General features: G+C 43.0%; 1 protein-coding gene across 1 annotated transcript; it reads right to left on the bottom strand.

Moving 5' to 3' along the window:
* Positions 1-1,454: 1,454 nt before the first annotated feature.
* Positions 1,455-27,032, bottom strand: pigb (phosphatidylinositol glycan anchor biosynthesis, class B). Its single transcript, XM_088334569.1, has 13 exons — positions 26,776-27,032; positions 25,859-26,017; positions 25,538-25,661; positions 24,895-25,011; positions 24,698-24,803; positions 24,498-24,628; positions 24,279-24,419; positions 24,160-24,211; positions 22,963-23,174; positions 22,820-22,884; positions 13,418-13,622; positions 13,173-13,350; positions 1,455-2,057 (listed from the first exon to the last, which is right to left on the bottom strand). The coding sequence occupies exons 2-13, from the start codon at positions 25,968-25,970 to the stop codon at positions 1,932-1,934; spliced, it is 1,569 nt and encodes a 522-aa protein (XP_088190695.1). The 5' UTR covers positions 25,971-26,017; positions 26,776-27,032; the 3' UTR covers positions 1,455-1,931.

Below are 27,032 nucleotides of genomic sequence, written 5' to 3'. Positions count from 1 at the left end.
TCGCTTTTGCTCAGTGTCATTATTAAGATGCTCTTCAATGCTCCGGCTAATCTCTGAAGATCAGAATGGCGCTTTAAACCGAAAACCAACAGCGACCAGTTGACGAAGGTGCTGTATTTGAGTCCGATCAGAAGGCTTCTCCTGCAACTGGTAACCTGTACTGTTTCATGAGGGGAAGCAAACCCTTACCTCAAAAAAAAAAAAGTCCTGAAGAGGATTGGGCGCTGCCAGGCTGTACTTACCCAAGTTACACCACAGGAATTGATGCTCCAATATCCCTGGCTGTTGGGGATTTGTAAATTGTGAACAGATTGGAGCGTCATTACGTAATGCGAGCCATTAAGTTTGGAAGTAGTACTGAATAAAGAGAGCATCACAAGTGATGGGAGTGTCAATGCAATAGAAACAAGTGATATCAGTAGTTATAGTAATTACAGTTCTACAGATGATGTGGATAATAATTGTACATTTTGAAGTTACCAGGTGTATGATACATTAAAGAATGGATGCATCAAGTACTAGATCAGGTTATTCTTATGGGCACCAAGGGTATTTTCCTGCCATAAATTTGCATGCTGTTCCAAAATTCTTGGGCACATTTTGACGTTGAAGATTTCGGAAATTGTTAAGGATGTAAAAACACATCTGGTAAATCCAAAAATCTTGTAATCTCAACTTTTACATTAAATGCTCAAATATGATCCATTGGTTAGAGGACACACAAGGTGACAGTCAAATTCTAGCAAATTGCGTCCCAGCGTTGCATTGTCAATTGTTGCAGCAGCCTGTTATTCGTGTCTTCAGCTCATCCACGTCTCTTGGAATAGGGGATACGTACACCAATCCTTGCATGACAGAAAATAATTGAGAAGCACTGGACTAATTGATCTTGTAAAGTGTCATGTGCAGTAATCTCCTCAAGACACGCCAAACAACTGTCGTACGACACTTAAGTTCCCTACTTGCTCTTCTGATTGATCACAGGGGCTCCGGTGGAGAACATTTCCAACTTGTTAAATCAAATCTTCTGAAGTTGAGAAACGGCTTGTTCTTTAGCTGGGCATAAACACCCATCCGTTATGAATTTTACCATGCCATCTCACTATAAACTTCCTTTAAGAATTTTCTGCAAAATTCACGTTGAACAATAGTCCATGTTTCAGTTTGTGCAAGCACACCAAATATCTTTTCTGGTTGTGTAAACACCGTTGAATGGTCTGAAAATACATTTAAAAAAATCAATAGCCTGACAAAAAACTTGATTGGCTTTAAAATGGCACAATTTTATCTTACTACCATTCACATTGAAAGAGATATGGGGACTTCAAATGTGCCCAAAACTTTCAGAACACCATGTATTGTGTACAATGTACACAAGACATATAAACAATATGTTTAGTCTGTTGGCTGCACGAAATACCCCATATGAGCAATGACACAGTTGAAAAAAAAAGTGATTTTGCAACACACTTTAATGCAAAGTACTGTAATTCATACATACTTTCCCAACTGTTCACCAAAAAAAAAGAAAAACAACAATACAAAAAACAAAAGTAGTGCATATAAATTCAGCCATATAAAGTACTCTCATGAGGCTGTTGATGTCTGAAAGGTTTTAGGTTGAAACTGAAATAGTAAAAATACAACAACCGCTCTGAAAACAACTTCAGATGGAAACAACAAAAATTCTGTTTTTTTTTACCAATAGCTTCACCCTGTAAGACCCAGATATAGAAAAAAGCATAAAAATATTTGTTATCACTTAGTTGGTATGTTATAAGGCTTCAGGAGATGAAAGTAAAGTGTTTTATGAATCGTGTTGTAATATTACAACGCTGGCAGGCTTACAGGAATAGTAAAACAGAGCTTGGACAGTTCATGACATTACCTTGATAAAGCTTCAGGTACCATCAAATATTTTTGACTATTTGTTAAGATGGTGGTAGGACTCTTTCATAAATGAATATTCTTTCTCCAACTTTTCCCTCTGGAAAATGAGTGTGAAATAAGTCTGTCGTTCTGGTGTAGTTGTTCTCTTGGAGGAACATGGAGATCTCCTACAACATAAAATGCATCGGTATTAGGTAAAATGTCTGCTTTTGAAGTCACTTATAAGCAGTGTAGGGAAAGGCGCTTTGGAGTACAACGTATGATTATTATTAATGCGTTACAAAGGAACACCTTCCTGGAATGCAGTTGCTTTTCTCGGTAAGGAGTACTGTAACACATTACTAGTAAAATATTGTAACTTAACTACCATTACAACTTGGTGCGTTAATCCGCTACTTAAAAAGGGCAGATCATTAGTAACAACGTCCTCTTATGTCTCAACTGTCACTCCTTTGAACACGATGTGTCAACATGTTAGTCATCCTCACCGGCAGGTTTAAATTCATATTATTTATACAAACATGTATATACACACCTTTAAAGTACACCTGATTACAGTTGCAGTGGTGCCATTGTTGAGGAATTTGTCGGTCCGATAGGGGAGCCTTCTCATACGCAGATAAAGGAGACAGAAGCCAGCTTTCGGAGGGAGATTTACAGCTTTATTGCAGATTCTCTCAGAGAGCATTGAACATGACACTGAATTTAAAGCTAGTAGCAGCGACTTCGATTGGATACACCCCAAAAGGCGGTCCTGTATCACGTATGAGTACGTGACCAGTCCCGTGTACGCCGTATGAGTACGTGACCGTTCCTTGCACGCCGTCTGGCAACGGTATCTTCAAGGTAAACTCTAATCGTCTGGTAACGGTATCTTCAACCGAGGTCACCCCGACCTTTTCCCACAAGCAAGTAATGTATTGTAAGTTAATGTAGACATGTATGCAAATCTATTTCTATATATGCAAGCGTATTTACCACAACATATCCCCCCTTTGGGAGTTTTATACTCCCACTTTAAATGGAAATTACACGAGATCCCCTGGCACCACCGTCCTCTCGAATGGTTGTTCGACCTTGGACTCCCGCCTCTTCACCTGCAGATAGATGGCCTTCTGGATGGCCGTCAATTGTCTCATATAGTCTCTCAGTTCATTTTGTAGTTGCTCCAGCGGCGGTCCTTTATAGGGACCTCTCAAATGCGGTGCTGGCATAGGTCTGCCTGTTAGCATTTCATGTGGTGTTAAATGTGTCATCCGATGAGTTTGCATACGATAACTCATCAACGCTAATGGTAGCGCATCTACCCAATTTAGCTTAGTACTTGCACAGATTTTGTCTATCTTTGATTTTATTGTTCCATTTACTCTTTCCACCATTCCTTGACTCTGGGGGTGATACACCGCACCCAACCGTTGTTTAATGTGTAGTTTTTGTAAGATGCCCTTCACGACCTTTTGAACAAATGCCGCGCCGTTATCAGAGCTTATTTCTGACGGTATGCCAAATCGCGGAATAACTTCTCTAATCAAAAACTTAATTACCGTTTCCGCACCTAGATCTTTTGACGGCACTGCTTCAACCCAACGACTAAATCGGTCGATCACGACGAGCATATATCGTTTTCCTTGGACCGTTTTTATCATGTCCACATAATCAATTACCAAATGCTTAAATGGCCCCTGTGGGACCGGCACAAAGCCAATCGGTGCCCGTACACACTTTCTGATGTTTCTTTCTGCACAGATTTCACACTGGTTGAGCACTTGGTCTACTGTGGCCTGCAAATATGGAGACCAGTAACCTTGTTTTTTCAGCTTCCTCACAACTTCTCCCCTTGCACAATGGTCGATCGTGTGCACGTCTGATATCAACATCGTCAGCAGTGACACTGGGGCAATAATCAGTCCTTCATGCGATCTCCAAAGTCCTTTATCATCACAGGTAGCCCCTCTCTCTCTCCACAGTGTCTTTTCGCTCAGGCTCGCTTCGCCTTGAATCAGGATTATGTCGTCTGGCGTTGCCATTGGTTCTAGTGAAACCATAGGAGCGAAGACAGCAACCTTGCTTTTTGACACCTCTTTGGCCGCCTCATCCGCTGCATTGTTCCCACGTATCACTGCATCATTTCCTCTTCTGTGTGCCTGGCATTTGATGATGGCTAATTTTGATGGTAACATCATTGCAGACATTAGTTCCGTGATTTGTGGACTATGATGAATTGGGCTCCCATCTGATTTTTTAAATCCTCTTTGCTTCCAAACTGTTCCAAAATGATGGCAAACTCCATGCGCATATGCCGAGTCGGTGTATATGTTTGCAGTCTTTCCTCTTGCTAGCTTACATGCTTCTGTCAAGGCTTTTAGTTCTGCACACTGAGCCGAACATGGCTGTTCACATTTCTCTGCTTTCTGCGTCACATACTGCTCCGCTTCTTGCCTGACAACTGCGTACCCAGCATGATTTCCCCTGTAATCTCGGAAGCATGATCCATCAACGAAATACGTCAGGTCTGCAGCCAGTAGCGGAATGGACTCCAAATCCGGTCGTAACCTGGTGTACTTTATTGCGTCCGCAACACATTCGTGGGCTTCACCTTCAAAATCAAACGGTATGGTGTTGGCTGGATTTGTAGTATTACATCTTTTCAACGTAATGTCCGGGTACGTCAACAGTGGCATGAACTGTAGACATCTGGCCTGAGTGACAACAAACTTGCCTTGATTTATTAGTTCTGAAATCTTGTGATGGGTGTAAATTATCACTGGATAGCCCATAGTTACGGTTGTGGCCTTCTCATACGCATACTGAACCGCAGCCAAGCCTTGGTAACATGGCGGCCATCCTTGCTCCACATTGTCAAGCTTGGTGCTGTAGTAGGCAATTGGCTGTTTTTGTCTACCACTGCACGTCTCTTGCATTAACACAGCTGAAGCATACATATTGTGTCGATTCGCTACGTACAGCAGAAATGGTTTTGTGTAGTCTGGCGTTGCCAGAGAAGGCGCTCTTTGCATTTCTTGTTTGATATTTTCGAAAGCATCCATCGCAGTGTCTGTCCATTGCAATTTTGCTTGTAGCATCGTCGTTCCCGCTTCTTTCATCAAGTTCCTCATTGAGCTAGTCTTCCATGCGTAGTCCTCAATCCACTCGGAACTGAATCCCGTCATTCCAAGGAAGGTCATCATTTGTCCAACTGTTCGAGGTTTCGGAGCTTTGCTGACTCCCTCGAGCTGCTCTGGTGTTATTGCAATGCTTCCCTGTGAAATGAGTCTTCCCAGATATTCCACTTGCGGCTGACAGTATTGCAATTTGGCTTTTGAAGCCTTGTGTCCTGTTTCAGCCAGTCTTTGTAGGACTCTAATCGAGTCCCTGTGACATTCTTCGAGCGTTGATGAGCAGATCAGCAGGTCGTCGACGTATTGTATCAGTGTGCTGTCGATGTCTTGGCCTTCCAGGTCATTACGCAGTACTTGGTTGAACATATGAGGACTATGCTTGAAGCCCTGTGGCAAACGCGTGTAACTGTATTGTTTCCTTCGGTATGTGAATGCAAAGAGATACCATGAGTCTTCAGACAACGGAATGCTGAAGAATGCTGAACAAAGATCAATTACTGTGAAGTACTTTGCGTTTGAAGGCACATTTGTGAGGATAGTATTTGGATTTGGAACTTCAGCTGGCCAATCTTGGACAACCTCATTCACCGCTCTCAAATCATGTACCAATCTGTATCTAGACTTGTCGGATTTTAGTACTGGAAAAATCGGAGTGTTGCATGGACTTTGCATCTCAATTAGTACTCCAGCCTTAAGCAGTCCGTCGATCGTCTTCTGTATCCCTGCTTCCGCTTCCGGCTTCAATGGATATTGTGGTCGAAACGGCAATTTCGTTCCCCGTTTCAGTTTTATTTCAGCTGGATTTGCTGATTTTACCAATCCAACATCGGTGTCATGATTTGACCACACCTCCTTCGGAACATGGTTCAGCATTTCTTGTCTCCATACGTCCTCTTGTTGTTCTTCATCTTGAACAGCCTGTGTCGCTTCTGGTATGGTAATCACCCAAGGTTTCGCATCCATTTTCATTTCACACGGTATTCTCACCATACCATCTTCGTCTGAGATCGTCATTTCCGAATCTTTAGTTTCAATCCATTTCACGCTCTTTGCTGCTCTCACCATGGGACCCAGGTCTTTAGATTTGAATCCTTTGTTGACCAGTAACGCAATGTGTGGTTCTGATTCCGGTACTCCGAACCACTGCGACGTGAAGTCATTTGGTTTGATGTTTAGAGCTGCACCCTGATGGCCAATCAGGAGGCAGTCGACCAAAACTTCTACTGTGTTGTTCTTTGTCTGTTTGTCCCAGATTTCCTCGTAGATCATACTGCAGGACGAGTCATAATACATAGTGCAATGATAATCTGTCGTTGGCTTGAATGCCTCTGGTAGCTGCATTTTGATGACAGGTTCCCATAATTTCATAATTTTATTCACAGGCTCTTGTAGATTTCCCAACCAATAGATCTTTGCGCATTTGCTCTGTTGTAACATTTGATTCTTGAGTCCAATCCTGTCCAGATACACCCCGTCCGGAGTGCACCACAATTTGACTCCAAGGGTACACAAAGCGTCTCTTCCCAGCAAATTTATTGGTGTTTCATCTGACACAAGAATGGGTATCATAATTTCCCCCTCTTCAGTAGAGATCTTCACTGGGTCTGTCATTGGAATGGTTTGTTTTGATCCCGAGAATCCTATTGTTCTTATGAATTTGCCGGACATGGGGAGGTTCGAGGCATACTTTGAACTTATGCAGGTATATGTAGCTCCGGTGTCAACTAGCATTGGAATTTTGTTGCCTTCGATTCTGACTTGAATTATTGGTTCACTGCCAGTTTCCCCTGCATGAATTATGAATTGGGCCTCCCCCTCAGGATTCTCTGGGCCCCCCTATTGCCAATACCCTGGACCTGGACCCGGAGATCCTCTTCTTTGTCTTGACGGACCCCCCTTCGGTCCTCTCCATCCCCCTGGACCGGTTGCTGAACAGTTTCGTGCAAAGTGGCCAGGACCGTGACATTTCCAGCACACGAGCACTTGGCCTGTGGGCGCGTTCCTGTTCCGCCTTGGGGCCCCTGGAACCCAGGCAGGCGTCTGGCCCTGTACTGCTCCATAGGGTTGCCGGCCAAATGGCTGTTGCTGATAAACATTAACCACCGGGAGTGGATGCTGGGTTGATGGAGCGATGGGCGGCGCCGTCCCGCCTGCCTGTATGGTTTGGTCCAGTAGAGGTGCTTGAGTCTTCAATTTAATTTTTTCCTGCAGGTCAGAGAGCTGCATCTGAGTGAGTTTCCGTTGTTGAGCTTTTTCTAAGTCCTGCTGTCTCTGTTGATCCTTTCTGAATTTCTCAATGGCGTGGACAACATGGTCACGGAACTCCCTGTATGGCATTGAGGTTAACCCTACAGCATCTTCCAGCTTACTCTGAACTTGTATCGGCAGGGCTCCAATGACTGCATTGCGAAACAGAGTCGAGAGTATAGGGCTGTTCTCCACTTCTTCTTCTGTCTCCTGTTTCCATCGCTTGAGCTGTCTCCCAATGTATGAAGCTGGATTCTCAGTTTCGCCGAGAGTTTCACCTTTTAATGCCTTTGGATCAATTTTGGCAGGGTACTCATCCCGTAATGCTCTCCACACCACTGCACGGTACGTGTTAAATTCCGTTCCATCCGCCATCACATCGATCATCCATCCATTATTGCTTTGACGCAAAATATTCTGCATCGTTGAAGCACCTACACATTGTGCCAATACTGACTTGATATCGCCGATGGCTAACAGCTTGCCAATAGTCTCTTCCTCAAATCGTCGAATCCACTTTCCTGCACCTTCATGTATGTCTGGCAATCGGGAAATAAGACCCGTAAGGTCGAGCGTCTGCCAAGGGATGTACTGACCTTTGTTTCCCTTGATCAGAATTGGAAACTGACCAGGGTCTGTGTACCTCTCTGGTGGCCGGATATTAGGCCTATGCCTTAGGTCGTAATTTCCAGTCGCACTCGTTGACGGTCCAGGTCTTTCACCGTCCCCTCCTGCCTCAGCTCTTGCTTCAAGATTGTCTAGTTCTTCTTCCAAATTTCTGATGGTCGCTCGGAGCGCACGCCGTTGTTCTTGTCCCATGTTCGGGCTTGTTTGACGGACACCTCCGGTCCCCATGTCGATCCAAAACGATTCACCAGACTTTCCCTTAACCGTCTCATTTCTTTCTGCATAGCAGTCAAGCGGTTCCCGACATTCCACTGTGTTGAGCTTTCTCTCGGTGCTACAATGCTTTGGGATAGGAGGATGTTGAGGACTTGTTGGTGCGTTGTCCAGGTTTCTTGTTGGCAATCCCATCTTGTCTCCTTCTTCTTCACCATACTTGAAATCCCCATTTATTTTCATTGTTCCGACCAAAGTTGGATATAACCCAGCTGATTCAGTTGTCTTTTCAGCATTCAATGATTTATCTTTTAGTCGAATCAGTCCTTCCCTAATTTTTTCTCTGTACTGCACACCTTCAGTCTTAAACAGCTGCAAAATCTCCTTTTCTGTGTTCCTCTTCTCTTGTCGTTTTTTGTTATTTTTTCCAGATTTGTAGTCCATAATCCTGACTTCCATGACTTCACAAGAGTATGTATCGAACGTTCCCTCTTTCGGCCACGCAGGTTGAAGATCCTTCGTCCTCTTATGCCATTTTTGTGACACTTTTTCGATCTGCTTGGCCTTGTCCGGATGACGCAATCCCAGGAGCTTCATAGGCGCCAGAATATTCATGGTTAATCAATTAATGTTACTGACCTTTCTTTCGTAACACAAGCTGATTCTGTTGAATGTTGCTGATTTTTCCCAAACGGGGTGGGCTGAGTAACCTCAGAAAGGTGGGGGTTCTCTCTCCTCCTCGCACGTCTGCTCCTGCTTAAACAAAAACAGTTCATTCTGGCTCATCCTCTTTCATGAATATTCATCTTCCGGCAGACCCAGCTCCTCCCATTTGAATGGCCCTCGACGCACACGCATTTTCTTCCTCATAGCGCCGCAATATTTTCACGGAAACAGCTCTCCACTTCACAGGCCACATGCAGACGAAGCTCTTTTTGAAACGTTCACCCTAATTAATTTCCAAGTATTGTACGTTTTCTCATAACTATCTCATTCACCACTCGCACATTACTAATAAGCCCATTTTGTGCTTTTAAGTTCCTTTATCACTACTACGCCCCCGCGGGCGAGTGCAAAATACTCACTCCATTTTACCTTTATTTTCCAATATCCCCTCCGTAACGTTAACAACATAACATAAAGTCACATACAATAAAGGAGAGGAAGGCAGGGGAAGGACGGGGGGTGGGGGTGAGGGTGGAATGGTATGGCTCAATCTTTTCCTTTCAATTGTCTTTATCATTTAATTCCTCGTTAACAAAGATTCAACGCATTGCATACCTTAGCGTTACTTGGTTTTGCTGTATGAGTTTTTTTTTCTGCACACCGATATTAGCTACTGAGATCTCGTTGCTCGAGATTACGTCATTGCTGTTGGTAATTGGTTATGTCTGTTTTTTTCTTTTCTTTTTCCCGCACAAGCACAGCGTCTGCCAACACCAAGCTGACTCACTTCAACTCGCAGCCCGTTTTTCCCCTGCGTTTCACTAAGTGTTGTCACGGGCCGGATTTAATCCCTTAGCGGGCCTGATCTTTTTCTATAATAAAATTTTATGTACTGTGTGGTACGTATCTTCTCATTTGTAACTATGTCTATAAATATATATCATACCCAATTTTCTGCAAATTATCCTTATTTAAATAACTATTGTTGTATGTTTGTCCTTTACCCAATTTTGAAGATGGAGTGTCATGCCAAATGTAATTGTCAGTTACCATATGTTTAAAAATACTGTTGTATGTTTTGCACAATGCTGACAACTTTTTTCTTTTTCACTACGATGACTATTTTTCACCAAATGCATATTTACACAAACCTCAACTGTATGTAACATTTTACATACACATCTTTGTGCAAATATTGTATTAATTATCTTTTCTTTCAGAATTAAAGCAAAACAATATATTTAACTTTATTTTGTGAATATGTTTAGTATATCCCTAGTGCACAGGTGTCAAAGGGGCCGCAAGCCGAAACATGAAACCCAGGTGCCCCGAACAAGGACACCGCTCCGCACTCCCCTCTCTCTCTCTCCCATTCTGTCTTTGTCTCATTCACTTCTCTGTGTCTCTCTCTTTTTAACTTATCTTTCTCCTTCTCTCTCTCTCTTTTTAACTTATTTTGCTCTGTTATTTCTCACTATTTTTCTCTTCCTCTCCCTCTCTTATTGACTTATTTTGCTCTGTTATTTCTCACTATTTTTCTCTTCCTCTCTCTCTCTTATTAACTTATCTCTCTCCTTCTCTCTCTCTCTTCTTAACTTATCTCTCTCCCTCTCTCTCTCTCTTTTTAACTTATTTTGCTCTTTTATTCCTCACTATTTTTCTCTTTCTCTCCCTCTCTTTGTAACTTATCTCTCTCCTTCCCTCTCTCTCTTCTTCTTTCTTTTGAATCTACCCTTTCGCCTCAAAATGAAAATGTTAAAAATCCCTACAATTGAAGATACTCGCGTATTTACATTTAGCACAGGCGCTGGGCAATGTAGCAAAATGCGCATTTTTTGTTTACATTTCCTACACTCACCCAATCAACGCGTTTGAATTCCTTTGCTACAGCTTCTTGATAAAACGTCCGTTCTCTGTTAAGGTTTTTTCCTGACGGATTTTATTAAAAATGTCCTGTTAGTGAACCTAAATCGTTTAATTAACTTTCTTATAAAGTACTATGTTGAATCGTTATATTTTCCCAAATACGTAAATACACAGGGCCACACGGTCGAGCTCAACTCACACAGCAAAAGAGTTGTGGGGGTCAGGATGGGTGGGGGGTGGGATAGCGGGTTAGCGGTGGGGGCGAGATTAAGCACAACCAGCCGGGCAGCAAAAAGCAGTCACTATGCGTCCCTCAACTCCTCTCCTAACACCAAACAAAACAAAAAAAACCAAAAAAGACAAAAAGACACAACGGTTTTCCTCCGCACAGCGTCGTACTAATCACCACGTATTTTTTCCCAGCCGAGCGGGGGAGAAAAAAAACACATCCACAGACAGAAAGACACACGCACAATTCCCGTCAGCTAGCACACACAATGAGACACTTCCTAGACTGAGAGCCTGTCTCAAATTCTCACACAGTCTTTCTATCGCTTGTTTATATGCGAAAAATATCTCAATAATACAATATCAGATTACTGCTCATTTCTTTAGCGTCGGTATAATTTTCAATCAATCACACTTTTAGGGACACATAAAACATGTCCCGTAGTAACCATGTATAGATCGTCTATTTCCCGAACTGTCACTTTAGCAGATGACGACGTCTCGTCTTCGCTTCTACACAGAACTCAAGACAATAATAAATATAAAAAACAACCGACGCGCTGCACTACCTTTTATCCTGGTAAATTAGCCTTATTTAGTCTTTAACGCAGCCATGTCTCTTAACTAACAGGGTTCCTGAGCATCGAACTCCCGTTTAGACACAAAATCTCAACTCAGTTCATATATCCCATCCGTCCGAACTTGGGGGCCAGATTTTGGATGGAAAAATTCACATGCATGCATTTAATTTAGCTCCGAGATTCTGGCTCCTGTCTCTCCACAAACATCTCGACAAGCAAACTGAAATAAGGAGATAAAAAAAAACATTCCTTACCTCAGTCGCTGGTGCGAGACCGATGAGACAATGAGAAGCTTTCCTCCCTTTTCGGTTTTATTTGATTAGTGGGTCAATTCACGTTGGGCGCCATTGATTTGTTGAGGAATTTGTCGGTCCGATAGGGGAGCCTTCTCATACGCAGATAAAGGAGACAGAAGCCAGCTTTCGGAGGGAGATTTACAGCTTTATTGCAGATTCTCTCAGAGAGCATTGAACATGACACTGAATTTAAAGCTAGTAGCAGCGACTTCGATTGGATACACCCCAAAAGGCGGTCCTGTATCACGTATGAGTACGTGACCAGTCCCGTGTACGCCGTATGAGTACGTGACCGTTCCTTGCACGCCGTCTGGCAACGGTATCTTCAAGGTAAACTCTAATCGTCTGGTAACGGTATCTTCAACCGAGGTCACCCCGACCTTTTCCCACAAGCAAGTAATGTATTGTAAGTTAATGTAGACATGTATGCAAATCTATTTCTATATATGCAAGCGTATTTACCACAACACCATCTGAGCACAGAACATGAGAACACTGTATTTTTCGTCATGGTGATACTCTCCCAAACCTCTCTACTTGCATCCTAGTCATACTTACAACTGTAAAACAAAATAATAAAATTGGGGGTCAGTTTATCTGAGAATATTTGGTTGTGTGTAGGCATTGCGTTGGTATATGTGGGCTTTGGTTGGTTTCTTCCTTGTACAGGAACAACAAACCAACTCAATAAATGGGGCAAACATAGGTACAGATTTTACAGTAAAAGGGTGCAGAATTTTGCTCTTTTTATTTGTAAAATTATTTTTGCAATACATCATGCCTGGAGGAAAAAAAGAAAACGTCTTGGGCAGGACATAGAAATATAGAAGTAAATCTCTGAGTGGTCTGAAGCTATAATGGGTATGGAGTGTCTCAGCTAAGTGTTCGTTTGCAAGCTCTTGACATTGCACAAGCAAGCCAAAGAAATATGAAGGCTTTACTGTTACTTACGGTGTGGAGTACATATTTTATTCTATTTCTTTTTTTATGTGGCCATTTAAAGCAGTTTTAGGGGGTCAGATTCAATGCGACTATACACGGTAATTTGTCACTAGATTGTTACTTTTACATAACGCGCTACTTTTGGGTTACACCAATCTGCAGGGTGACATAATTACTTTTTAATTGGGTTAACTAGTAACTGCAACCATTTGTTTTTCCAGTAATGCGCCCGACACTGCTTATAAGAGATTTGAGTCACATGCGCCTAAACACATTTTAGCAAAGCTGAGCTTATTGTGACAGATTGCATTCAGGTCTGGTCTTCATTGACTTGAAAAGCGCTATATAAATGCAGACCATTTACCATTATCTTTGGACATATTCCATAGAGAAATCCTTTGGATAGACTATGCCTTACAACCTCGGTATTATGCATATCAAAGAAACGTAAAATTATATTTCTGTAAGCCGCTCTGCAAAAAGTGAAAGCACGTTACCTTTTCCAAAACGTCAAAGAGAACTAAGTGCGTAGGTCGTGAGTGTGTTTGAGGAAATGAAGTTTGCAGCCAGAGAAGAGGGTCAGCATAAAACTGGTCTGCTTGGTCCACATGGTCCACTTGGCCCAGATTAGGAGGGCACTCGAGAAATGTCATCTTTAGTGGGCAGTGAACATGGCTGCAAATTGGACAGAAAATGTGTTGTCCTGTTTGAGGTTCCACAAAGTTAATCATGAAGTTGGCACCTGTAGTAGGGTGTGGAGTGGCAGGGCATGAGGAAGAGGACGTCCGACTCAGGAACGCTGTGACAAAGCGTGCGCACGTGACTCATAACGTCCAGTGCGCCACGCTGATGGATCAGGCCCGTGTAGAGAGCCACAAGCAGGTTGGATACCAACACTACACATCCAACTGCTCGTCGCCATTTTCTCACATGAGCCAACGATATACCTGTTCATGTACACATAGAAAACCAATTGCATTGTTAAACAAAGGGTGGGCAAGATGATGTTAATGTGGTCTACCAATTACTGTCAAGTAATATCATGGATATTAAAACGCTACACAAGGTCTGTAAAAAAGCTCAGGTTTTGGGATGACATAAAAATAGAATAGAGGTCAGCAACCTGTGGCTCTAGAGTCACATCAAGGAAGCCTGCACGATTTTGAAAAATAAAACAAAATAAAAATCTAATTGCGATTTTTCTGTTCAGTATGGCAATTTCGATACGCTTTTTGATTTTAAAAGTACTTTTTATGATCTATTTTTTTCTTTATAAGTATGAGTAGCAGCACAGCAGCCAGTGCTTAGTGCGTGTGTGGCACAGTTATGAAGTCATGAGATCGAACCTCCTGTTTGGAGTTTGCATGTTCTCTGCGTGCTTGCGTGGGTTTCTTCCGAGCACTATGGTTTCCACCCACATTCCAAAGACATGGATGTCAGGTTAATTGGCTGGTCCAAATTGTCCCAAGGTGAGATTGAGCGAGTGTGTTGTCTGTCTATGTGTGCCCTGCGACTGGCAACCAGTTCAGGCTGTCCCCTGCACACTGACCGAGGACAGCCAAGATGGGCTCCAGCAACCCTACTGAGGATAAGCGGTGCAGATAATGGATGGAAGTACGAGTACTTAACCCTCCTGTTATCCTCAGGTCAAAATGACCATCTACTGTGTTATCGACACTTTTAACAGCAGTTAACCAATGTGTAAAGGGCAATACTATTGTGCAAAGGCATAACTCTGTCTTCTCAAGTGGGAGGGGTGGAAAACCGTGGCTTTATCCACTATCAAGGACAACCCAAACTCTGCCGCAAATGTGGTGAGCATGAGCATCTGGCTGAGGTATGTGATCGAATTATTTGTGGAAAGTTGGCTGTGTTTTGCTGCTGTTGGTGTCGGTGGATTTGTTCAGACCGAGGACAATCGACTTTGGCCTGGACGGATCTATTGACACTAACAAAGATGTTATATAATGAAATTGTGAATATGTTTGATTTTCGAGAAGGTTTGTTCAAACCTCACTTTGTGTTTGCTGTTAAAAACGTAATATTGGAATATAATATTGTGAATGTGCTTAATTGCTGTTGAGATTGTCATGATTGTTTTCTGTTTTTAGTGTCAATAAATTTGTTCAAACCCATTAAAAAAAAAAAAAGTGCAGGACAATTGGACCTTCTTTTGAGGAGTATACCAATAGCAGAAAATGCAACCTTTGTGGAGAAACGAACCACCTCTATAGGAACTGCCCGAAATAGTTTGCTAACAAGTTGAAAGCTAGGAAGGAAGGTAACAAAGACCATAAAGACAATGAAATGAATACAGACAACATAGACAATGAAATGAATACACGTAACAAAGACAATAAAATGAATAAAGTTATGGAAATATCCAAAGAAAATGAAGAAGAAATGCACAAAGAAAATGGACAACACAAACAAATTGAAAATACAGATGTCCCTCCCAAAACCCCTAGTCGGGAAGGACCTGGAGGAGAGGCCAAAGAATCCAATTTGAGTCAGGAAGGACCTGGAGGAGAGGCCAAAATTTCAAATTTGAATTTTCATACAATACCTGAATTTAGACAAGACAAACAAATAAAAAAGGCAACTGTCCCTCCCCCTCCCAAAACCCATATTAATCAGGAAGGGCCTGGAAGACAGGCCAAAAAAATCAAAATTGTTTTTTACTCAACTATCGGAATTTGAAGAAGACACATTGCATAAAGACTTTTTTAAAAGGCAAATCAACCGGGGAGGACGTGCTCAGCCTCGAGTTTTATGGGAATTTTTGGGATAATTTAGCACTGTTGATAAAAACTCATATTGTTGGGATACGATATAATGAAATTGTGTGTTTAATTGCTGTTAAAAATGTCGGAAAAGATTGTCAAAACGTCATATTGTCAGATATAACGAAATTGTGAATACGCTTAATTGCCGTTAAAATTGTCGAGAAATTGTTCAAACCTCACATTGTTTATTTGCTGTTAATAGTGTCAATAAAATTGTTCAAACCAAAAAAACCAAAAATCTACTGTGTTGTTAAAAACCTGAAAAATTCCCTTGTATGATATTTTATTTAACAGAAGTAAAGTCACAATTATTTGTATAGGCCTTAATCATAAAACGCCTCAAAGGACTGCACAGCTCACAAATACACCATCCACTGACCTGAAACCAGTATGCAAAATGTTATGACTTTTAAGAGATTGGTCAGAAAATGAAATGTTTATATTCACATTTCCATGTAAGCTGTGTAAAGAAAAGTACAAAAATGCTCCTTAAAATGAAGACAACACTGGGGTTAATCATGTTGAGTTTTTTTTAAACTTAAAAAATCAGCGCCCTCTTCTGGGGACCTTTTTAATGGTTGCCGTCTTCTCTAACAATGCTCAAACCAGTGTCTTGTGTTTACACGTTCGCACTACGTTACAACGCGATATCGATTAGATTTAAGCAGGGGTCATCAGTAATTGATTTTTGGAAAAAAAAATAATATTTAAGTGCAAAAAAAAATAATGTTAATTTTTTCGCGGCAAGGCCAATTAATGGGTATTTATTGGATTTCTAGCCATTAATTGGTAATTTAATGGTATTCTAGCCGTGTCAATATGGTCGAACAAACTGGTCCCTCTAATCTAATCCAACCATTTTTTCCTTCGGTCCCATAACCGTGCGAAGATTACAATCAATACAGCGTAGTAGTAGTGGTGTACAACGTGTGCGTATGTGCATCCACGACGTACGTGCTTGAGGCAAAACGTGAGCCAATCAACAAGCCTGATTTTGTCCCGACCAATAAAAAGCTGCTTTGCAACCACACTACGTACGTACAGCTACCGTGTTTCCCCGAATATAATATGTGCAAAAGTAATACATTTTCGCTAAAAATTTCTTAGAAAAGCATTGCCGTTGTTAAATAACGTTGATATCTACGGTTTTCATGGGTAATATGAGCCTCTTATTTGCAGGAAGGTTGAATTTTCATTTCTCATAAAAAGCTGGGCCTTATATTCAGGGTGGGTCTTATAATGGGGGAAACACGGTAGCTTACGCGTATGCATGCACTGTCCCGATTGTGCGTGTATGTGACCTTGACCGCATACGAAATGCTCGCGCGGCGTGAAAATTTGCACGTTTGTTGACGCAATCGACTAACAAAAAACACGAATATTTTCGCAATTAATGGGTCGCAATAATTGATAATTATTTAAATTTTGCAATAAATGGATTTATGAGTTTAAGCAACCATTCCATTAATTGTTCGCAATTAATGGCATTAATTTTTCACCAATCATTTATTGCTGACCCCTGGATTTAAGTTAATCATGCAGGCACCTTGCGCCGCCCAAGTGGCTCCCTACAGCTTTTTCAAAAATGTTAGGAAATTGAAAAAGATGAAAGAGAGGAAATGTCATGGTTTTCTGTAGGAAGATAAACATGACAAAACTATTCTTTATAATATTTTGGTCAGGTGGACCCAAGCACAGACACTCTGACTAGAGATTTTTTTGGGTGGGGGGCAAAGGGAATAACAAAAAGTGCTCCACACTTGGAAAAGGGCTAGAAAAATGAGTAACAAAAACACAATCTGGAATTCCATAATCAGGCAGAAAAAAAGAACATCCAGGCAATCAACAATCTGATAGCTTCTGCTGTTGGCACAGTAATAGTAAGGTTGATAAAAGTGCAATTTATGACAAATGTGTGGGGTCCTCCAGTTTCTCTGCCTGTTGGCGCCTGCTGGAGGACGGTGGTGTTCTGCATATTAGCAATTCTTTATGTTTTCTAATGCTTTAAAAATATTTAGAATTAACGTTAAAAGGGTAGTGATGTGTGAGTTAATTCCTCTTTTCTTTTAAATTAAAAATAGATGAATGTGGGCAAACCGAGTCGGGGGCCACATTGGGTTCGAAAATTTGGCAGAGGGGCCAGGTCATTGGGGGGATTTGATTTGATTTTTATGTTTTTGCAAGTCCAATAGCATGAAGAGAAAATATAATGTAGGCTAACCCCATTTATTAAGATGTTACATGTGATTTTATCTCCTCCTTGATCTGCTACCTTATCGTGGTGGAGGAGTTTGTGTGTCCCAATGATCCTAGGAGCTATGTTGTCGGGGGCTTTAAGCCCCTGGTAGGGTCACCCATGGCAAACAGGTCCTAGGTGAGTGGCCAGACAAAACGCAGATCAGAAGACCCCTAATGATGAGAGAAAACTTTGGTCCTCGATTTCCCTCGCCCGGACGCGGGTTACCGGGGCCCCCTTCTGGAGCCAGGCCTGGAGGTGGGGTCCGCTGGCGAACGCCTGGTGGCCGGACCCTTACCCACGGGGGCCGGCCGGGCACAGCCCGAAGGGACGACGTGGGACCCTCTTCCCATGGGCTCACCACCTGTAGGAGGGGCCAAAGGGGTCGGGTGCGCAGAGAGCTGGGTAGCAGCCAAGGGAGGGGTCCCTGGCGCGACGATCCCCGGCTACAGAAACTGGCTTTTGGGACATGGAACGTCACCTCTCTGGCAGGGAAGGAGCCCGAGTTGGTGCGTGAGGTTGAGAAATTCCGACTAGATATAGTCGGACTCACCTCTACGCACGGCTTGGGCTCTGGTACCAGTCCTCTCGAGAGGGGTTGGACTCTCTTCCACTCTGGAGTTGCCCGTGGTGAGAGGCGCAGAGCCGGTGTGGGCATATTAATTGCTCCACGGCTCGGCGCCTGTACGTTGGGGTTCACCCCGGTAGACGAGAGGGTAGCCTCCCTCCGCCTTCGGGTGGGGGGACGGGTCCTGACTGTTGTTTGTGCTTATGCACCAAATAGCAGTTCGGAGTACCCACCCTTCTTGGGGTCCTTAGAGGGTGTACTTGAGAGCGCGCCCCCTGGGGACTCCCTCGTACTGCTGGGAGACTTCAACGCTCACGTGGGCAATGACAGTGAGACCTGGAGGGGCGTGATTGGGAAGAACGGCCCCCCTGACCTTAACCCGAGTGGTGTTTCGTTATTGGACTATTGTGCTCGTCACGGTCTGTCCATAATGAACACCATGTTCAGACATAAGGGTGTCCATATGTGCACTTGGCACCAGGACACCCTAGGCCGTAGTTCGATGATCGACTTTGTCATCGTTTCATCAGACCTGCGGCCGCATGTTCTGGACACTCGGGTGAAGAGAGGGGCGGAGCTGTCAACTGATCACCACCTGGTGGTGAGTTGGCTTCGATGGTGGGGGAAGATGCCGGCCCGACCCGGCAGACCCAAGCGTGTTGTGAGGGTCTGTTGGGAAAAGCTGGCAGAATCTCCTGTTAGAAGAAGTTTCAATTCACACCTCCGGCAGAACTTCGCCCATGTCCCGAGGGAGGCGGGGGACATTGAGTCTGAGTGGACTATGTTCCGCGCCTCCATTGTCGAGGCGGCTGATCGGAGCTGTGGCCGCAAGGTAGTCGGTGCCTGCCGCGGCGGCAACCCTCAGACCCGTTGGTGGTCACCGGCGGTGAGGGATGCCGTCAAGCTGAAGAAGGAGTCTTATCGGGCCTTCCTAGCCTGTGGGACTCTGGAAGCAGCTGGCAGGTATCGGCTGGCCAAGCGGAATGCGGCTTTGGCGGTTGCCGAGGCAAAAACTCGGGCGTGGGAGGAGTTTGGAAAGGCCATGGAAGCCGACTTCCGAACGGCTTCGAGGAAATTCTGGTCCACCATCCGACGTCTTAGGGGGAGGAAGCGGTGTGCCATCGACACTGTGTATAGTGCCGATGGGGCGCTGCTGACCTCGACCCGGGACGTTGTAAATCGGTGGGCGGAGTACTTCGAAGACCTCCTCAATTCCACCGGCACGTCTTCCTCTGGGGAAGCAGAGCCTGAGGACTCTGGGTTGGGCTCTCGTATCACTGGGGTTGAAGTCACCGAGGTTGTCAAAAAACTCCTCGGTGGCAGGGCCCCGGGGGTCGATGAGATCCGCCCAGACTTCATTAAGGCTCTGGATGTTGTGGGCGTGTCATGGTTGACGCGCCTCTGCAACATCGCGTGGACATCGGGGACAGTGCCTCTGGACTGGCAGACTGGGGTGGTGGTTCCCGTCTTTAAGAAGGGGGACCGGAGAGTGTGTTCCAACTACAGGGGAATCACACTTCTCAGCCTCCCTGGTAAGGTCTATTCAGGGGTACTGGAGAGGAGGGTCCGCCAGGAAGTCGAATCTCGGATTCAGGAGGAACAGTGTGGTTTTCGTCCTGGCCGTGGAACACTGGACCAGCTCTATACACTCTTCAGGGTCTTTGAGGGTGCATGGGAGTTTGCCTGTCCGGTCTACATGTGTTTTGTGGACTTGGAGAAGGCATTCGACCGTGTTCCTCGGGAGGCCCTGTGGGGGGTGCTTCGGGAGTATGGGGTACCGCACAGTCTTATCCGTGCTGTGCGGTCCCTGTATGCCCGGTGCCAGAGTCTGGTCCGCATTGCCGGCAGTAAGTCGGATTCGTTCCCGGTGAGGGTTGGGCTCCGCCAGGGCTGCCCTTTGTCACCGATTCTGTTCATAACTTTTATGGACAGAATTTCTAGGCGCAGCCTTGGCGGGGGTGGAGTCCGGTTTGGGGGCCTCAGCATTGCGTCACTGCTTTTTGCAGATGATGTGGTGTTGTTGGCTTCCTCAGCCCGTGATCTTCAGCTCTCGCTGGAGCGATTCGCAACCGAGTGTGAAGCGGCCGGGATGGGGATCAGCACCTCCAAGTCCGAGGCCATGGTTCTCAGTCGGAAAAGGGTGGTATGCTCCCTCCGTGTCGGGGAGGAGGTCTTGCCCCAAGTGGAGGAGTTCAAGTATCTTGGGGTCTTGTTCACGAGTGAGGGTAGGATGGAACGGGAGATCGACAGACGGGTCGGTGCAGCGTCTGCCGTCATTCGGACCCTGTACCGGTCTGTCGTGGTGAAGAGGGAGCTGAGCCGAAAGGCAAAGCTCTCGATCTACCGGTCGATCTACGTTCCTACCCTCACCTATGGTCATGAACTTTGGGTCATGACCGAAAGAACTCGATCCCGGATACAAGCGGCCGAAATGAGTTTCCTCCGCAGGGTGGCTGGGTTCTCCCTTAGAGATAGGGTGAGAAGCTCAGTCATCCGGGAGGGACTCGGAGTAGAGCCACTGCTCCTCCGCGTTGAGAGGAGCCAGTTGAGGTGGCTCGGGCATCTAATAAGGATGCCTCCTGGACGCCTCCCTCGGGAGGTGTTCCGGGCATGTCCCACCGGCAGGAGGCCCCGGGGACGGCCCAGGACACGTTGGAGAGACTATGTCTCTCGGCTGGCTTGGGAACGCCTCGGGGTCCCGTCGGATGAGCTGGAGGAAGTGGCTGGGGATAGGGACGTCTGGGCTTCCCTTTTAACACTGCTGCCCCCGCGACCCGACCTCGGATAAGCGGAAGACAATGGATGGATGGATGGATGTGATTTTATATTTGTATATAAATAGACTATTAAATCAATTTGGTTCACTAACATTTAGAATTTAAGCAAAATAATATGTTGGTTTGGAGAGGGATGGGTGCCACAAGGCTGTACTTGCCCAAGACACACCACGGGTAACGGTGCCCCTGTGACCCTTGTGGTTAAGGGATCCGACCGACACATCTATTTAAGCACTAAATATGCAATGAAAACTCAAAATGCAAACATTTATAAATATATTAATAAGTAGATAAATGGTAAATGGTCAGCATTTCTATTGCACTTTTCAAGTCAATGAAGTCCTCCCAAAGTGCTTTACAATATATAAAGAAGTATGTAGGGGCATTGGGGAAGAGAGTGGCACCAAACAGACATCCTTTCATGAGTAACACTCCCCCCCATTTTATACATATTATCATAATGGTACTATTTTCATTTGGCAGTCCAGATTTAAAAGCCATTGACTCTTTGTGGCCCCGAGGCTGTAGTTTGCCCAACGCTGTTGGAGATATTTACAAGGAGTGTACTGTATTTAGGATTTATTTTTTCTTACAATTGGTCAAAGTCAATCCCTGGCTATGTATGCATGTCATTAGGATGTTGATCAGGCCTGTTGACACATTGCAAAAATCATTGTATATCTGACGGCCATTGAAATTTGTTGCATTTATTTCTAGTTGTGACCCAACCTATTGTTGATGTCCTCCAAACATATTAGTGTAGTTTCATAAAACTATGTTTATTTGTTAATTAAAAATAAGTAGGTTATCTTAAAGAATAGATAATAACAAGGTTTTATTCATTTTTCATACCACAAAATTGAAACACAGACAATGAGTCTATGGCAGGGGTGCTCACACTTTTTCAGCATGCAGGCTTCATACAAAACCCACCACAAAAGAATGTAATTTTGTAATTCAATGAAATAAAAAAACATTTAATCAATAATAAAATCATGCAAGTACACACTAATTATTGAAATTCCAACAAATACCTATCGTTAATTGAATTAATATCATTTTTCATGTCTAAGGCATACTGATGAACTCTAACATCATGCATTTTACGATATATAACTGTTATTTTGTAATTTATTTGCATGTTTGGTATTGGAGTAGTCCAAAGGTAATCAAAAGTAAAGTTACATTACTATAATGTAATATCATTCGGATAACATTACTGATTACATTTTTCAACAGGTCACTGTATCGGATTACATTTTTGAAGTAACCTTCCCAACCCTGGAACTCATCAAATAGTCTTTACATCTTAAGTAAAACTTAATATATTTTAAAAAAAACGTTCATGTGATAAATTATAGCTTTTGTGAAGAAAACAAAAGGTTTGTTATTTCACAGCTAGATGACACTATGTCCCAATAAGTAGCCCTTTTTCACTTTGCTTCTTAGAAAGAATAAATTGGAGGCTAACTAGACAACCCTGTAGCAAAGACTGCTCTTTAACTCAAACGTGGGTCAGAAATGGTAGAATGTCATAATGGCTGCCCTGTATTTCAATCAAGTTACATATTTTATACTCCGTATAAAAATGTTAGCCAATTATCTCAACATTATAAAAAGTATATTAAGGAGATCATAGGCTGACATTTATGTTTCTTAATGCTATGCAATCCACCCAACCTGTCGCTGTAATCAACTAGTAAATCTCGATCAACGTATTGGGCACCCTAGGTCTTTGGTATCAATATTGTAGTAAAGGGTAGTAAGAGGGACTTACCACAGAAAACCATACAAAATGGAAGTATAGGGTAAATGAATCGAAACTCCTTGTGATGAAGCATGCTGAAAAAACACAAAGGCATGGCATTGGACAAATAAATTAATATTGTTAGAGAAGTATGAAGAATTATGATGCTGTACCTGTATACACCGATTGTCCAGACAATGGCCACCAGCAGGATTCTGTACTTTTTGAATGCCAGGAAACTTCCATGAAGAAACAGCAGGATATGAGGTCCAATCACAACCAGGAAGCCTTGTGTGAGGTACCAGTGCCAGGGATGAGTGCCATATACGTCGGCCACGCCGCGGAAGACGTTTATCGTCAGGAAGTTAAACTGCACGAAGATCCACTACAAAACAACAAAAAACACATTTCGTTTACAATACACACAATGTAATTTAAATCAACTGGAGTTTATAGGGTGTTTGAGATTCTATCCTGCATTAGAGTCACAGCTGAGTTGCAGGCAATCAATTCCACTTGAGGTTAGAGCTAACGTGATGGTTATGACCAACCTTCCCTCTAAGCTTCCGAAGGTCTGAGCAATCACAAAAAGTCTGTGAACATCGCTTGGACCAACTGTGAGCAACATCAATCCTGCGTGTGGCAACCAAAATCATTATCAAAGATGTCCAAAACCTGAGATCAATTCAAGTATTTTGGTGAGGTTGTAGCAATGCTTAATTATTTAATCAAATTTTAATGAAATGGCTAATGTACTTTTAGAGAAGTTGCACGACCCACAAACGTCAATACAGAACTTATATATACTTTTTGTTGGAAGTACAGTGCTGGCAAAAAATATTTTTTCATATAAATGTAAACAGTCAGACTCCTGTGATGTTTGACAACACAGTGCTCTTATAACCAGGTTCAAGCAGAAAGTAAAGTGTTTAACACTGCACAAGGGCAGAAACTGACTACAAGTTGAAAGGTGCATGCTCCAGTTCAACAGCAGTGACGATTTCCTCCGTTGGCCTCCACCACCTTTCTCGTAGTCCTGCCCCTCTCTCCTGGGGCATGAGTTCCATTTCACATGCGCGCTTACATTTGTTTACTCAATCTCATGCCAACATTGACTTCAAAATATCACGTTTAAAACACACCAGAGAGGAAACACGTGCTGTAATTATCCACATGTACTCTAATTCTAGGCCAGATTTGATAGCAATTAAAACGCGCAATTTTGAGTTTTTATGTGCTTGATAGATTTTCTTGTGGGCTAACAAGGTCTGGGCAGTGCACATTTGAAGACGTGCACAGCTAAGAGGGAACATTGGTTATGACATTCTGTAGTTGTAGTCACCTCATTAATTGTTCAAATTGTCCTTCACCTTTTCATAGAAGATGCAGTCGATTATAGTTGAAATCACAATAGCTGTAACCCTTAAAAAAATCAAAACATTATTACTTTTAATATAAAATAGAAAATTTAATACAAAACACAACTTACCCGACAAGAATGTAATTATGTAAAACTAGCCTCAGTTTGTTTTTGTGCTGCCAGAAATGGTAAGCCAACAGCGGAAGCCAAACAATCAGGGCCGTCGGACGAACAATGATCGCCAAGGCAACAAGACCTAAATACTTTTTACTTAAGGAAGGGGGGGGGAGGATGGGGGGTTAGCCAGGCACTGATAGCACATGGAGCAAGATAGCAAAGATAGGTCACCTGCTATGCGTTCTGGATGCTGGCAGTGGGAAATAAGTGAGAGCCAGGCAAGTTATAATGGCCTCCACACTGTTGCTTAGTGTTCTGGTGCAGCAGAACCAAGTAAACCATGAGCACATATGGCAAAAGAACTACACAAACACAAAAACACAGTCAACATGCAACATAATTGACATAAACCCTGAAAAAAACCCAGCTACCATCCATCTTGCAACATCTTGATCTTCCAGTTCTTTGACAAAGAAGAAGAATTTGAAATCTGCAAATGCAGCAATGAGGGCATGAAGGAGTCGGGGCATCCATATCTGCAGGGAAGGCAGACCAGGTTGAATAACAAAACCACAACTGACACATACAGTAGATGGCTGGATTGAAAAAAAAAAAAAAAACACTTTCCAGAAGATGCACGGAGTCACAGTGGATCCAGTGTAGTATCTTATAGATGGCAGCAAAAACAAAAGGATAAGTGAAGCCTCTTATGCCTTCCTTCCATTCCCATGTCAAATGGCCATAAGTCAGATTGTTAAGGTTTTTTCAACTTATTTACTTATTTAAGTAGTGTCAATGCAGTGATCAAGAGAGAAGGATCTATTTAGAAATTACGTATCAGTTGCTCACTTTTAAAGTGAAATAACACTAAAGATAATGGGAAAATGTTGTGAAATTTTTCATCCATCCAACAATTATCTGCACCGCTTATCTTCAGTAAGGTCACAGGGGTGCTGGAGCCCATCCCAGCTATCTTCGGGCAGTGGGCAGGGGACACCCTAAACTGGTTGCCAGCCAGTCACAAGGCAACTCACAGACAACTCACCCGCTCATAAACACCTAGGGACAATTTGGACGGGCCAATTAAACTGACATGCAGGTTTTTGAAATGTGTGATGAAACCGGAGTGCCCGGAGTATAACATGCAAACTCCACACGGGGACACTGCGGTAGCTGGACTTGAACACTGAACCTCTGCACCGTGAGGCTGCGAGCTGACCACCTAGTTGCCATGCCGCCAGTTGTGAAATTTTAGTGAGTTTAAAGGATATTTGAAGACCATGCGATGAGCAACCTCAATCGACTGCCAGTACTCATCTGGAACGAAGCTGGTCTGAACCAGGAAACAGTTGATGACACGGAAAATGACACAAAAAGTTGCAACTCTCAGCACTTCTGTATGGAGAAAAAAATGGCATTATAATGTTGGGGTGAGAACTGCTTTCCAATGTGTTGTTTTCAAGTAAACTGTATTGTTATGTTTACTAATTCAAACTTAACAACACAATAAATATTAGGAAATGGCAGATAGTCCACTAAAGACAGTTGCTTTCCAACCCTCTCATAAAACAGATACCAACAAGAATGCACACCTGTCCTATTAGGTGCATCGATTTCCTTTTTGTAGAGTGAGGATTTTCTTTTCCTGAGCTTAACATCTTCCTCATTCGTCCCGTACTTCAAACGTTGCCTGAAAGACGTCATGTTTCTCCGTCTTTAGAATCCTCCAGAGCAGACTTACAACTATCTGTCTAATAAAAAATACAAGGGGGAATAAAAAGATGCATTAACTCCAATACAATGTTAGAGACTAAAAAAAAACACACAGAATGTGGCGGTTCAATATAAATTATTCATTCCAAAAGACTGAACCACCTTACCTACTACATGTCCTTTTGAGATACGTACAATATACTTATCTGAAAACAAAGTAAGGTCTTTGATTGCTTGAAATTTTTAATAATTTTGCAAACATTTTTAAAAATGTTTACACATCATAAGTGGGACTTAAGTTGAACAATAATTAATAATTTGCAGAAATACTGTGGTAACTTAAAATAAGCCAGGTCACATGCATTTGTACTTGAAAAGTCTAGAACACTCAAAATCACTGTGGAGGCATATTTTACAATATCAAACAACGCATAAATGTATAGACCTAGTCGTGATCGTGGATCTTATAGGGTTTAGCAACATTGGGTCGCCTCCGATGTTTGTGACGTTTGCATGTATTTTAATAAACTCGTTATACAGACCACAATCGTTTTTTGTTTTAAGCACGCCAATCAATATTCCTGAATAAACTCCGTTCGCGACACAGGTTCACGCGAAGGGGAGTAAGATTTAGTCACAAGTGCTACATAAAGATGTGCCTTGACACATTCAACTCGCGACTGGGCAATAATTAAACATTTCACCATAGTATCTAAGTGATAGTCCCCTAGGTAAACTGTTTTATAATGTCTAATTTAATTAGTAGTACAATGGTGATTTCAAAAGTTTTACCCACCTTTATTGTGACTTGAGTGCGGACGACACCGGCTATCATTATAATTAACGGAGAACTTTGTTACTCGATGCCTGTATCTAAATATTGGAAATCTTTTAGTTGGCACAATATATCATTTTTACAAGAATTTCCTTGATGAGGAAAGAGGTAACGTGATATAAACAAAGTTAAACCAAGATTTAGAGAAGCGCTCTTCTGCCTCAACCGCAATTTTCTCGTGTCACCTGCTTCTCCTGTTGGTTGGCAAACACCTTAAA

This window comes from Urocampus carinirostris, chromosome 4, assembly GCF_059441175.1.
Source record: "Urocampus carinirostris isolate Australia breed hairy pipefish chromosome 4, RoL_Ucar_1.0, whole genome shotgun sequence".
NCBI classification, from domain to species: Eukaryota; Metazoa; Chordata; class Actinopteri; order Syngnathiformes; family Syngnathidae; genus Urocampus; species Urocampus carinirostris.
This window is presented reverse-complemented; position numbering and strand designations above follow the sequence as displayed.